The following is a 14,282-nucleotide window of genomic DNA, read 5'->3' as shown; positions in this document are numbered from 1 at the left end:
GATGGGGAGCTGGCCCTCCAGGAGGACAGAGTTGCTTCTGGGCCATGACTGAGGAAGATAAATACATCTCCAAGAAGCACAGCAAGGTCTGAGCCAGGGATGTAGAGCCTTCTTCTCACTCACCTGCACAAACATCCTCTGAATTTGAACATCACTCTCAAAGAGCTCATCCTTTTCCAGGGGAAAGACAAAGAAGAGATAAAGGCACTGCAGGAGCAGGGCTGGGAGCCCAGACTCAGCAACTTGGCCCAGCGTCTCCTGCAAGGCAAGAACAGGTGTGACCCATGGCCGCAGAGTCAGCAGAGCATCCCTCCAACCCCAACCACCAGGAACGTGGCTGAATCCCATCCTCTCTCTGGGGAGCACATTCTCAAGTAAGAGTGGAGACGTCATAGGACTCATTTAGGGTGGCTGTGAAGATTAAACTTATCTAGAGTGTACACTCTGTGCTCAATAAACATTTCATCTTTTATAGGCCAGATAATACGGTGGAAGGAAAGAAGGGAGGGAGGGAGAGAGGCACAGGTGCAGAGCAGAAAACAAGGGCTTTCCTAAGTGATCACACTACTGATTTGGGTAGGTTGCCTCCCATTTAGGGAACTGGGCACTCTGGAGGGCATGGCTCACAACACATGCAAACATCTAATTAAGGACCCGATCAAGGTCCTTCCCATCCCCTGTTCAGACCTGAGACTTCACGAAGACCACAACAGTCCTATAGATGAGGACTGATAACCAGGGAGGCCAGACAGAGGGGAGAAGACCAGAAGTGGGCACAGAGGGGTCCAGCCTGAGTGTGGAACTTCCTGGAGCCCTTCTTCCACATGCTCTGCCTACAGCTTCCCGGCGTGGCAGCAGCAGCAGCCTCTGTGTGTGTGTGCCCATGTGCACATGTGAGCACGTATGGCATTAATCTAAAGTACACTGTCCACCTAGCTCCCCAGCCAGTTGACTAATGTGACAGATATGGCGGCAAAACAAGAAAAAGAGAAAGGAAAAATGTACAGTCTGGCCTAGAACCAGAATATAAGGCAGGGGTGGGGGGAAGGAAAGGCCCTGCACTGTGCTTCAGGCTGCTGTGCTGCTGTTTGTCCAGGTGATCCTCCTTGCAGTTAACAACTGCATCCCAAGCTGCTCTCATACCTACACACACTTCCGATGCCCGGCTGACGGCAGGATCTACCTTTAGCCTCAGGGTGGCCACACCCCCCACTTGGTTCCCTGCTCTTCTCACTGCTGAGCACCAGACTGGCAGGCAGTGGGCACTCTCACCAGACAAATGAGTCTCTGGGCCTGCCTTGCCCAGGCCCTCTGGCCATTTCTGCTGATAGCCACAGCTGTCAGGGACTGCTTTTGCCTAAGAGGACACCAGCCATCAGCAATCCACTCGCAGGGAAGCACCAGGACCCCAGCTTCATTGTGGAGGATGTGTCTACAACCAGGATGCGGAGCCAGTGGGAATGGAAGAAAGAGAAGCTGGCCTCCCTGAGGCAGTGTCTCTGGGCAGGCATGGGTCAGGTGCCTAAGGCGGGCTCTTTCAGCCTGAGTTCAGCAGGAGGCAGTACAGAGCAGTGGCTCAGAGCACAGGCTCTGGGGTCAGACAGGCAGCAGGTACACAGAGTGGTGACAAATGGGGCTCCACTGTCTGACTCAGAGGGCTCGGGGGTTTTCATTGATTCACATGGGACACACCAGCCTTGCCCCGACACAGGAAACTGTCTGTACACATCAGCCATTGTTAATGCCTGCACTAACCCTAGAATTGAGGCATTAGCCCCAATTCTAAAATTAGCTACACGACTGAGGCACAGAGAAGCGACAATTTGCCCAAGTTTACACACAGCTTGTCAGCTAAAAACGCAGGATTTGAAAATGAATTTCAGATGCTCAAGTCCAGGGGATCCCTGGGTGGCGCATGGGGATCCCTGGGTGGTGCAGCGGTTTAGCGCCTGCCTTTGGCCCAGGGCGCGATCCTGGAGACCTGGGATCGAATCCCACGTCGGGCTCCCGGTGCATGGAGCCTGCTTCTCCCTCTGCCTGTGTCTCTGCCTCTGTGTGTGTGTGTGTGTGTGTGTGTGTGTGTGAGACTATCATAAATTAAAAAAAAATAAAAAAATAGTTGCTCAAGTCCATATTCTATGTCAGAAGGGAGATAGAGCAGGAGAAATGATAAATAGGTATCATGAGGAAAAAGACACTCTTGCAGTGGCCACTGCCCTTTGCTGGGACTTCCTGCTGCACATGGATATGGAGCTCCCAGGCTGGGGTCCATGGGGCCTACAACTTACCGAGTTTGTCCCCGTGAGCACAAATACTGACTTCAGGAGCAGGTAGCCATCCTGATCCACATTCCCCTTCCACCGCAGCAACTGCCAAGCCGCCTCCCTGGCTTGCTCTGGCGACAGCACATGAAGGGAAGAAAGTGTCACCAGCAGGGTGGTGCAATGACCTGCCTACCCAGCTTCCCTCCACTTGGCCCCCTTCCCCATGACATGTGCCTCAGCATCTTGAGGGCACTTATGTCTCCTTTCCTCTCTACAATGCAGTCTGAATCCATACCAAACACTTCACACTCTGCCAGATTAATGTCCTTGGAGGATAGTCTTTATCATGTCACCATCTCTGTTCAACCACCATCAATGGCTCTCTGTTACCCAATAATAACAAGCTCTCAGCTATTGGACTTCTCACAATCTAGAGTCTTCACCCCACTTCCTATATCCTCCAGCCTCTTATATTTCAGAGATTCCTGCCATCTACACCATGCTCAAGATATTCCTTCCCCCTAGCACTCCCTCCCATGCCTCAGCCCCACAGTTACCGTGAAACTGCCCAGCCTCCAGGTCCAGCTCTATGAGCAGAAGAATGCAAATCACGAGACCCCAAAGCAGAAAACATGCTTGGCTTTGGCTTCTGTATCTTTTCTGGATCAAGCTATTCAGTGGACACTCAGGTGTACCTCCTCCAAGAGCCATTGGTCCAGTGTGTATGCGTGTATGTGTGCTAAGCCCATGTGTGTGTCCCTCCCAGGAGCAGCAGAATTCTGCAAGTCCCTCTTTCCTCCTCTGCCAACCTTTCCCTTCATTTCTAACAGCTTCAGTGGTGGAAGCGAGCCTGTGGTGCTCTCTGGAAGGCATCACTGTTGCTCCACTAGAAAGCAGAGGGGCTTTCACAGGAGTCCCGGGAGGAGCATGCAGGGCTGTTTCCTCTCCATAAACTGTTCTCTTACCTGCAGGCTTTCCCACAAGTGCCTTCTGTATCTCTTGGGCCAGCTGGTTAGAAGTGTCTCGTGCCAGCCTTTGGAGACTGGGAAAGCTGATGATCCCCACGGAGTTTTCCCAGGCCTGAAGTGCAATAAACAGGATACCATCAAAGATGCCAAAGCTACAAAGCAAGGCATGAGAATTGCCTTGCCATTCTCTCTGCCAGCCCAAATGTATGGGCCACCTCACTGTCCAGGTGTGTCCCAAAGACCAACGAAACACCTACCCTAATAGCAGTATCCCTATCCTAGTGCCTGTGAATTGTTCAACTTCTGCTGAGCTCCAAACCCACATTCAACTGGGCCCTGAACATCTGCCCAAAAACTCACACTCCTGAAATGTCAAATACACATACTCCAATCCTTTGCCTTCTTCCCAAATCTGTGGTAGCCTGCCTCTGAAAATGGCTCTTTCAAGCACCCAGTTGCCCTAGTGGAAATCCCAAGGACATTTCTCTAGGTCCCACTCTCCATCACCTTCCTTACCGCATCAACTGCTACATCTCACTGATTCTCTGCTATATGCTTCATGCTTCTCAAACCTTGCATAGGTATCTTAGTTTTAGTCACACAATTATTTCCTTTGATAAATTCTAAAGGGTGGGATTGCAAGTTACAAGGGCATGCTTCTTATTTATTTATTTTTTTAGTACTTTGGTGCATAGTACTAACTCATTCCCCAGAAAAAGTTTACCTGAATAGCCTCAGCAAGGGCTCCTTGGGAGAGAACTACTTTTTCTATACCCATTGAGCACTGTCATGCTTTTTCACCTTAAATGAGGAAACTTATACAGAAGACAAAAGATCTCATCTCAATTGCAGTCTTTTGGTTACTAAAATACATGAACATTTTTCATGCTTCTTGAATTGCCTGTTTTTACCTTTACCCTATTTCTATTAGGGTTTTCACTATTTTCTTATTTATTTTAAAAAGCTCTTTTACATATTAAAAAAAAGTTAATATTTGGTCCATAACACTATTTTGATTTTTCAAATCTGTCATCTTCTCTTTTAATTTAGTATTATTTGGTTTCACTGTACAGAAATCTGAAATTCACACGAAATGAAACTTCTCAATCTATTCCTTTGTTTTCTAGCTTTAATTCCAGGCGCAGGAAATTCTTTTGAGTCCAAGTAGTTGCTGTCACTTTTAATCTACTTCTCTTTTTTTTTAATTCTTTAAAATTCTCTCTTCTCTGTTCTTTGTCTAATTCTATCCTATCCGTCATCTTTTTGCCTTGGACTTTTTCTTTTATTGTTTAGGATGCTATTTCATAATAGTCACTAATTTTAAAATTCCACATGGTATGCTCGGCCCTTTTCAGAATCCACCCCCCCTCCAGTCTGCTTGTCATTAGAATCTTCCCCTTTGTTCTTCTGTGTGGTCATGGGCAGAGTTTACCTAGCCCCAGGATGAGGAGAGCTCTCTCCAGACCAAGCGTCAGAGTGGAGTGACTATTCTTGACACAGGACTTGAGTTCCTGGCAACTCCCCGTTTTCAGTCTCTAACCTTCCCAGGAAGGTAAGCTTCTGATCACATTCCTAGCAATTAGTGGCCTCAACAAAATGTACTTTTGCTGGACTGCCATCCACTGCTCCTAATCACCAGCCATATTAAATATATTCTTGCCCCAAAGACATGACTGATTTTTTTTAAAGCTGAGGTCTTCAGCTAGAAAAGGTGAGAAATTCATCAAAATTCCAGAGGGAAATGTGTTTCCTTGCTGTAGACACCATATTCATTAAAGAGTACAATTCTTTTAGAAATTTTCTCTGCAGGGATCCCTGGGTGGCTCAGCGGTTTAGCACCTGCCTTCAGCCCAGGGCCTGATCCTGGAGACCCGGGATCGAGTCCCACATTAGGCTCCTTGCATGGAGCCTGCTTCTCCCTCTGCCTGTGTCTCTGCCTCTCTCTCTCTGTGTGTCTCTCATGAATAAATAAAATCTTAAAAAGAAAAAAAAAGAAGAAGTATTGGGACAGGCATGAAGAATTTTAAAAAAAGAAAAAAAAGAAATTTTCTCTGCATTAAAAGATGCTACATACAACAGAAACAAGCCACAGATTGGGAAAAAATATTTGCAATACAAATGACTATAATCAGGAAAATGCAAATTAAACCCACAATGAGATAGTCATACTTATCAGGTTGGTAAAAATGTAAAGCCTGACAATACCAAATGTGGGAAAAGGACCAGGAAACCCTCGTGATGGAGTATGACTTGCAAAAATCCCTTCAAAGGGTATTTAACCCAATCCACTAAAGTTATAGGGGGACACCCTATGACCCAGCAATTTCCTTCTAAGCATATTCCCTAGGGGAATGTTGGCACATGTGCACAAGGAGACACGAACAAGAAATATTATGCATCTTATCTGTGATCATGTAACATTGGAAAAACTGAATGTTCATCAATAGTACAATGAATGAATTATAATTTGTGGCATATTTATGTAAAGATACTATATAGAACTAAAAAAAGAAATAAAGCTACATGTATCAATATGGATAAACCAAGAAATAGAATGTTGAGTGCAAAAAGCAAGTTGCAAACGTATACTGCAGTCTGGTCTAGAAAAAGCTACATATGTCACAATAATATCACTTAGATTATTAAAATGTATTGATATTATTGTGTAACTTGGAAGTATATTGGATATATGTATTTGGATATGCATAATACATATTGTATCCATGTAATATATTCAACTATATATATAGCTCAACTATATATATATGTGTATATATGTATATGTACATATGTACATACATATATATGTATAGGAGGACATATATATACACAAATATATATATATTTGTACAGGAGGACAGCAAAATGGGAATGAGCGCTACCTTGCATGCAGAGGTGGCTTCAGTTTATTTGAAATGTTTTATCTCTTTATATGGGTGGTGAGTACATGGATATCTATGTTGTTTTGAACAAAACTTTGTACCTGAAATACTTTTTTTATTATCTGCCCTATAAATGGACAGAGTTGCCACTTTCCTTTGTAAATAAAAAAGCAGTTCATCAGAACTTTGCTTAAACTACAGACATCTAGGGGCACCTGGGTGACTCAGTCAGTTGGGTGTCTGCCTTCAGCTCAGGTCATGATCCTGGGGTCCCAGGATCGAGCTCCGCTCTCCCTGCTCTATGGAGAGCCTGCCTCTGCCCTAAACCCTACTCACTTGAGCTCTCTCTCACTCTCTCTCTCAAATAAATAAATAAAATATTACAAAAAAAAAAAAACTATAGACATGCTAGGTCAATGTTAAATGCTCTTGCACATAGTAGACCTTCTACAAATATTCGATAAGTGAACACAGATTATGAAATCTACAACACGGAGATTGAAGGCCAAATGTATTGCATGCTGGATTTGTGCCAATTGCTGGACCGACCAAGCATTTACATGCATTGTTTCCATTGATCCTTACAACAACCCTTTGAGACCAGTATTGTTACGACTATTCTCACATTCTAGAAACTAAGCCTGAGGCAGGAGAATAAACCTGGAGAATCTGGTAAGCAACAGAGTGAAGAGCTGAGCTACCTCACTCATACCCAAGTAGCACGTGCTCATCTAAGAAATTTACTGCTGCCACCTGGAAACAAGCTATCACCTGGAATCTTGAATCCCTGGAAAGGAAAGATCAGTCATTTTAGCTGGGAATTTCTGATAAGATTATTTCCTCCCCAGGACCAAGAATTCTGTTATGATGTTTTCCTAACAAATTCCTGTGCCTCCTCCCTGCACTGGCAAACCCCTCAAAGACCAATTTGCAGGCAGTTGACTCAGAAGCATCTAGATCGTCTTAAAGCAGTGGGACTCCTACAGGCCCTCTACAATAAAGTAAATTGGGCCACTGTGTGCTGAACAGTAATTGTACACTCAGCCAGATTCTCCCAAGGCTCACACTCCTTCCTGGGACCGCAATGGGCACTTCTGGAGGCCACGTTAACTCTTTCAGGCCACTGGGGTACTGTTTGATGCACAGAGGCAATCATTTACTGAATGGGACCATAGAGACCCCCAAAGAGTTAAGGCAGCTTCCAAAAGGACCTAATTTTTTCCCAAACTGGGGCTTGCATGCTGGGAGAATATTGCTCAATATTTTTTTTAAATTTTATTTACTCACATTATCTAAGCAGCACCATCGTGCCTGGTGGCTTGTCTCTCACATGAAAGCAAAAGAAAACGATGCTGTGGCCTCCAAAGGAAAATGAAGAATAACAAAAACTCTTGAGGGTATGGGAGGAAACCCCAGTGTTTGAATAACAGAACCCTGCTGGTTTTCAAGGATGGCTGCAATGTTAACTATTTCTTCATTACCACAGAGTTTGGTGGTTTGATCTTTAAGTGAGCTCAAAACATTTCAGAGACTTTATGTGAATTCTCCCTGCTAGAGTGGCACAGCTGACCCTCTCTGTTGTAAATTTTTTTTTTTAAAAAAGTGATGTATCAAAAGTTTGCTAACACAACAAAAATGTTGTTTCTCTGAGATAGGAATAAACCATGTTGCAAGCCCCACCCTGAGGTTGGGTAGGTCAGGGATAAGCACAGAAGGGTATTTACCTTCACTGTCCCTTCTGAGCACTACGATTGGAAACAGTGATTGCTCATCCATATTCTTGTATTTAATGTTACTTCTTTCTCTCTCATGAGTCCACATGTGGTTTATATGAGAATGACCAGCCACACACAGCCAGTGGCATAAACTGTGCACCACAGGCCGGGCTGTTAGTGTAAGAATACCCGTACTTACCTGTGTACCTGCACATATGCATGCACACACGTGCACAATCACACTCACTGCCAAGTACAATCAAGTTAGTGTTAATTCCAATCCCTTTGCACTAGGAAATGAATTACTCTTCCCCATGTTACCCACTGTTCTGGCAGCAGATTACTCTATAACAAACCACCCCAAAACTGAGTGGCTTATTTTTCTCGTAGATCTGCAATCTGAGCAGGGCTCAGCAGGGACAGTGTGTCTCTGCTTCACTCAGCTGGGCCAGCTAACAGGGCTAGGGATCGACTTGCAAGGTGGCACGTCCACATGGCTGGCAAGGTGGTGCTGCCTGTCAGCAGCGAGGTCAGGGCCCTCGGTTCTTTTACACATAGGCTTTTAATCAGGGCTGCTTAGGCTTCCTCGCGGCATGGCAGGAAATGGCAAGTGACAAGAAGAAAAAGCTGCCAGTTTCTGGAACCCTGGACCTGCAAACATCACTTCTGCCCTATTCTACTCATAAGTCATCACAAATCCATTCAGATCCCAGGGGAGCAGACATGATGCCATGTCTTGAAGAGAGCAGTGTGGGCATCTCAGCATCTTGCATCTACACATCCACAGAGGTCCTCCCACCCCATACCCAAGGTTGTCTGTCCCAGACAGTGAGGAATTTTACACTCACTGCCTATCTCACTGCCTGTTTTTTCCTTGAAGTACATATTCTGAGAACAATCTTCAACAACTATATCTATAACTCTAGCTTTCCCTGTGCCCATTATTATCAAATATTTCTGTGCAATGTAAGGACCTAGAGTAGTGCCTTGTCCCCCAGAGCAAACTCAATCAAAGGCCAGCAGGACCTCCCCATGCTTGCTGGGGGAAGGCCTTCTTCTCTTGGTATGACAGCCTATGATAAGAAGGATTCTAGAAGGACCAAAACCCACGGTTCATGAAAGTCAACTGATCCTAAAAAAACTTTCTGCACACTAAGAAATCATTAGTTCTGTGCTGCTTCCTGTGTGAGGTAATAAAACCAATAAAACCTTGTTCTTGTCTACAACATCATGAAGCTATCCAAATATCACATGTAGAGGGCATTATTTTTGTACCCAAGGGGAACATTGGTACCAACCAGGCAAAGCCATCTGTCCAGTGGGTCATAGGATAGGGAAATAAACCAAAGGTGCTCTGTTCTATGAACCCCAGACCTACCCAAGTGAGGAAGCCCCATGGCTGATGACACAGGCCTGGGCAGAATGTGCCAGTTAAGTTCTGCTCTTCACTGACTACTAGGTGACCCTGGCCAAGTTATGCAACATCTCTAAACCTCTCTTCCCTCATTTGCAAGACTGTGATAAAAGTGACACCCGTTTCATGGGATTATTATGAGGGCTTAGAAATGCTAAACAAAACACGTGATTTTGGTTGTTAGAGCTTGGTGAATTTATTAGCTATATTATCAGTGAAAGTGTCCACCTGCCCTGGCTAAGAACCCTACTTGACCTATGGACAAGATCAATGGAGCCTAGTGGGGATGGAGAGCCTGTAATTCTAGATGAGAACATCTTTTCTGACTCATTCTTCCAGAGCAGTCCCTCACTGCGGTTCCAATGCCCTGAAATTCCATCAGGCTCTTCCTTACTACCAAGATAGTTACCAAAATTTTGCATGCATGGGTTCACTTTTTCACAGCCCTGCAGTTGTTCCTCAATTCAGGAGGCAATGGGGCTGGGATTTGCTACAGAACCAATCAAGCCTATCCCTACTTGCCTCGCAGTTAATGTAGAGTTAGGAAAAACATTGTCCTCGGCTGTGAATTTGGAAAAATCAAATATGAGAGAAATCCAAAGAGAATAAAAGGAAGTTCTCTGGGAAGAAGATGTTAAAGAAGCAGCTCTGAGGCAGTCTGCCACACAACACAGTATCTGTTGTCAAATCTCGGGACTCACTAGGTCGAGGCAGGTGGCAGCCACTTGAGGCAGGGCACTCACTGCTGTTAACCTACTCCTGAGCCCTGATTATACATAAGCTGCTCCTTCCAGACTGCCTCTGACTGACGCAGGGCCTAGGCCAGGAAGGCAAGATCCCACAACCCAGGGACACAGCCATTTCCAAGCAGGAGAGGCAATTCAAAATCCCTTGTGTGCGTCGTCTTACAACAAAGAATATTCTAGACCATCTTAATATTCCTTGGGCCCAAAGTGAAAAGAGTCAAGTATAGAGAGTTGAGCTCCACCAAAGTAATCTAAGACTCCATTAAAGCACTCAATTGTCTCAGAGCCCAATGGGTGCACAGTTGCCATGACAACCAGTACATGACTAAAGCTTCAGCATAACTTTTTATTCTTTTAAGATTATTTATTTAGAGAAAGAGAGAGCACAAACAGGAGGGGCAGAGAGAGAGAGAGATTCTCAAGCAGATTCCATGCTGAGTATAGAACCTGATGCAGGGCTCAATCTCATGACCCTAAGATTATGACCTGAGTGGAAATCAAGTCAGATGCTTAATCAACTAAGCCACCCAGGCGCCCCTTTGGCATGACTTTTTAAATCCTCATATTTCCAAGGGGGCTCTTTATAGACAACCCTGAAGGACACTGTTTTGTGATTATAAAATTCAGAACAGAGTGGTTTCAAGCTTCAGTTCTTACACAAGGACCTGTATTCCAATGGATGTTCTCAGTCTTCATCTACACTTCAGATTTTGTCTGCACTATACTCAAAAAAAAAAAAAAGAAAAGAAAAACCTCTGACCTTCCCATGTTCCTTTCCACTACCAACTCTTAGTTAAGAAGCCTGAAGGCTCTGACTCTGGTGGGGTTTTATTAGCTGGAACTTAACAGAAGCAATAGGTTTATAGACATGTAGAGCTGAATAAAAGAATATGGATTTTAAGCAATGATAAAAAGCCTATAATATTCTGCTTCTATAGGGCTCATCAGAGGTGAACTCTGGGGATTCAAACCATATCAGATTGTGTCAGCAGTTTGGGGACTTGTGGAAATGGGATCTCAAACCACACACATGCAGTTAGTATCTTGGAGGCTGGTGCAAAGGTAATGGGGACCATATCTGCTCTCCATGTGCTGTAAACTTTACAATCATCATCTTCTCTCACCCTCACAGACTCCCAGCAAAGTGTTATTGATTCCATTCTATAGATTAAGAAATAGAGGTTCAGCAATATTTAATAATTTTTTCAAGGATGCACAGCTAATTTGCAATGGAGCTGGGACTTTACACTGGCTCTGTTTGACCCAAAAGCCCATGTGTTCAACAATAGGGCCATTATGCCTCTCGTTACAAGAGCAGGGCTTGGGAAATATGGACCAATATTGAAGTTAAGTCATAGGAACTGCTGGCTACATGTGGAGTCACAAGCTCAAATGCCTTCAGGCCAGGTAACATAAATGAGTAGTGTGTGTTGGGTGAAAGATATTAGGGAATGGAGGTCCGGGGTAAACTGAGAAACAGAGACTATCTTCTGTCTAAAAGGGGTGCCCCTAACCATCTCTATCTAATTGTCAGTATTATAACTCCCAAAATTTTCAAGAGAAATCAGAAATCTTATTTTCCATGTGAAAATGTTTCATTTTGAAAAAATGGCCACAAGGTCATGGTTAATACCTACAAGCCAAACAAAACACATTCTGAGTGCTATTTAGTATCCTCCACTCTGAACTAAACTCTCCATGATGGCAAAACCTCTATCTCTCTTCTTAACTCTCATAGCCCGAGGCGCCAGCACAGGGTATAAGAGCTTAATAAATATTTGTTCAATGAATTCTCAAATCAACAATCTAGAAAGGGATGAAGAAGGACCAAGCCCCAATTCTTGAATGAGAGTCCTTTCCACAAAACCAGGGCTGTGCAGATGGGTGGCAATGAGACAATAAAATGGCCAGACCCACACGTGCAGGGGAAAGCAAATTTTGGTGAGGAACAGGAGGTTTCTCACATTTTTCCTTCCATAAGACAAAGTTGACCTGAGAACTGGGGGAGATTAAACTGCCCTCCAGAACACTAGGGTTGTCAAGGCAGGGAGGGCTAGGAATAAGAAACCTGAGCTGTCTCTCCTAACATAGTTCTTCTCTTTCAGTACATTCCCTATTTCCCAGTTATCCAATCTGTGAAATGGAATAGATGGCTATACAAGTATAAAAGATGGAAGAAAATAATGAATTAATGGACAATAAGTTACTTGGCAAATTTTTTTACAGAAGGACATGCCTTCATTATTCAATGCATCCTAGAAATATGATCCCAAAAAGATCCCGATTCCTCTTTGGAAATCCTTAAATATTTATGATTAATAAGTTAGGTGAAACAAATCAACAAGAGAGTTTCCCAATGAAAACTTGCCAAAGTCTCCATCTGTCCCAGTCTAGTTTCAAATGTGGAAAGTATCTCCTATTCTCTGTGCTTTGAATGTAGCTATAATGAGTTTTTTAAAATAATAACCCCAAACTAGAATATAAAAAATAGTGAAAGGGAATAAAGGGGAAAGGAGAAAAAATGAGTGGGAAATATCAGAAAGGGAGACAGAATATGAAAGACCCCTAACTCTGGGAAACGAACAAGGGGTAGTGGAAGGGGAGGTGGGTGGGGGGTTGGGGTGACTAGGTGATGGGCACTGAGGGGGGCACTTGACGGGATGAGCACTGGGTGTTATTCTATATGTTGGCAAATTGAACACCAATAAAAAATAAATTTATAAAATAAATAAATAAAATAAAATAAAATAATAACCCCAAACTAATAATCAAGCAAAAATGAAGTCCTCATAAAAAGATGCGTTTCCAGCTCTGCAACTAAACTTTGATATATTCAGCTATAAAGCAAACCTCACCAGCAGGACCTTTGTTCTGAGACAACAAAGGGAATCTACTGTACCCAAACTGTCATCAGCTGCCACTGGCCAGAATGATAGCTCAGTGAACAGGCTGGGCTTCTCTTAATGCCTGTGGCCGGATTCTCCCAGGCCCCACTGTTGTTATTGTTTAAGGTTACCTGTCATCCTTGCAACCCAGGACACATATTCTTTCCCTAGCTCCAGAAGATCTGGTCTTTCTCTGGCTCCCACACTGGGATTGCGGTTGAACAATATAATTTTTTTAACTAAAGAGACAATATTACTCAAGAGCCAACTGTCTTTTCCAACTCTTCCTCATCCTGGAGATGAGGCTTGCTTGCCATCTTTATTAAATAGCACAATATTCCCCCCTAAGAAATCCACCAGAGACCACTTGTGATGATATTAAAACCACCGACTCCATGTCCAATCATCCCAGAAGTGTCCCCAGAGCACTGTATCATTTTTTTTGTTTGTTTCAAAAATAAGAATACTGACCTTTAGGAAGAGTGGGAGAAGATTCAACAGGCTCTGCTGATGTTCAGCCGGGCTCCCATGAGCCAACTGTTGGTATTCCAGAAATTTCCTTTCTAGCATCTCCCAGAGAGCAGTGGGACCAGGAGATTGCTCTCCATGTGGGAAGTCAGGCTGAGCAACATCAGGCTGGCCTTCATTTTTGGAACCTGGATACTCAGCTCTGTCTTCAGCCCTTGAAACGCCTTCCGCCTCCATGCCTCAGCAAAGCAGATCTGAATTTAGAACAAAAAGACAAAAATGTAAAGTCCTGTCACAGCACTTCCTGATGAACCCAGTTGTGGGACAAGGTACTATACTCACTCATTTCAGTTCCTATTGAAGATAGTTCCACTAAGAATCTGAAACTGAACTGACTAAAATAGAAAGACTTTTTTTTAAAAAGAGATTCTGACTTAGATGTGACTTAGAGTGACAATCTAACATATGCTAGGCACTGTTCTGGGCTCTTTACACAGACACAGTGAGAAATGGGTATTTTTCTTTTCTTTCCATATAAGGAAGGAAACTGGGTAGGCCAAGGCATACAGGCAGCTAGGCACCAGCTAAAGTGTGAAACTTTAACACCAAAACTTGTTTTTTGTTGTTTTGTTTTGTTTTGTTTTGTTTATTACCTGCTACTGTTCCTCCTTTAAAAGGCCAACTAAGGGATGCCTGGTGGGTGGCTCAGTGGTTGAGCGTCTGCCTTCAGCTCAGAGCATGATCCTGGGGTCCTGGGATCGAGTTCCGCATTGGGTTCCCTGCAAGGAGCCTGCTTCTCCCTCTGCCTGTGTCTCTGCCTCTCTCTCTCTCTCTGTGTCTCCCGTGAATAAATAAATAAAATCTTTAAAAAATAAAAAATAAAAGGCTGACTAAGTAGAAGGGATATGTGCAAATGTCACCAATATTTGTACAGGGCAAC

The 14,282-nt window shown here is 43.9% G+C and overlaps 1 protein-coding gene across 4 annotated transcripts in view; it reads right to left on the bottom strand.

The window, feature by feature from the left end:
• Window positions 1–14,282, bottom strand: part of WDFY4 (WDFY family member 4) — a 286,883-nt gene that overhangs the window by 255,813 nt on the left and 16,788 nt on the right. For all 4 annotated transcript variants that reach the window (XR_011997478.1, XM_025989725.2, XM_072739274.1 and 1 more), the window contains exons 2-5: window positions 13,346–13,596; window positions 3,230–3,344; window positions 2,289–2,395; window positions 124–258 (exon numbers count right to left, since the gene is read on the bottom strand). Coding sequence is in view for 3 of the 4 variants with exons in the window: in XM_025989725.2 (XP_025845510.2) it covers window positions 124–258; window positions 2,289–2,395; window positions 3,230–3,344; window positions 13,346–13,579 (591 nt within the window). In the remaining variant the exon portion in view is untranslated. The remainder of the gene's footprint in view (window positions 1–123; window positions 259–2,288; window positions 2,396–3,229; window positions 3,345–13,345; window positions 13,597–14,282) is intronic.

This window comes from Vulpes vulpes, chromosome 15 (genome assembly GCF_048418805.1).
Source record: "Vulpes vulpes isolate BD-2025 chromosome 15, VulVul3, whole genome shotgun sequence".
NCBI lineage: Eukaryota > Metazoa > Chordata > Mammalia > Carnivora > Canidae > Vulpes > Vulpes vulpes.
Note: the sequence above shows the minus strand (reverse complement) of the source record. Positions and strands in the feature narration are given on the sequence as shown.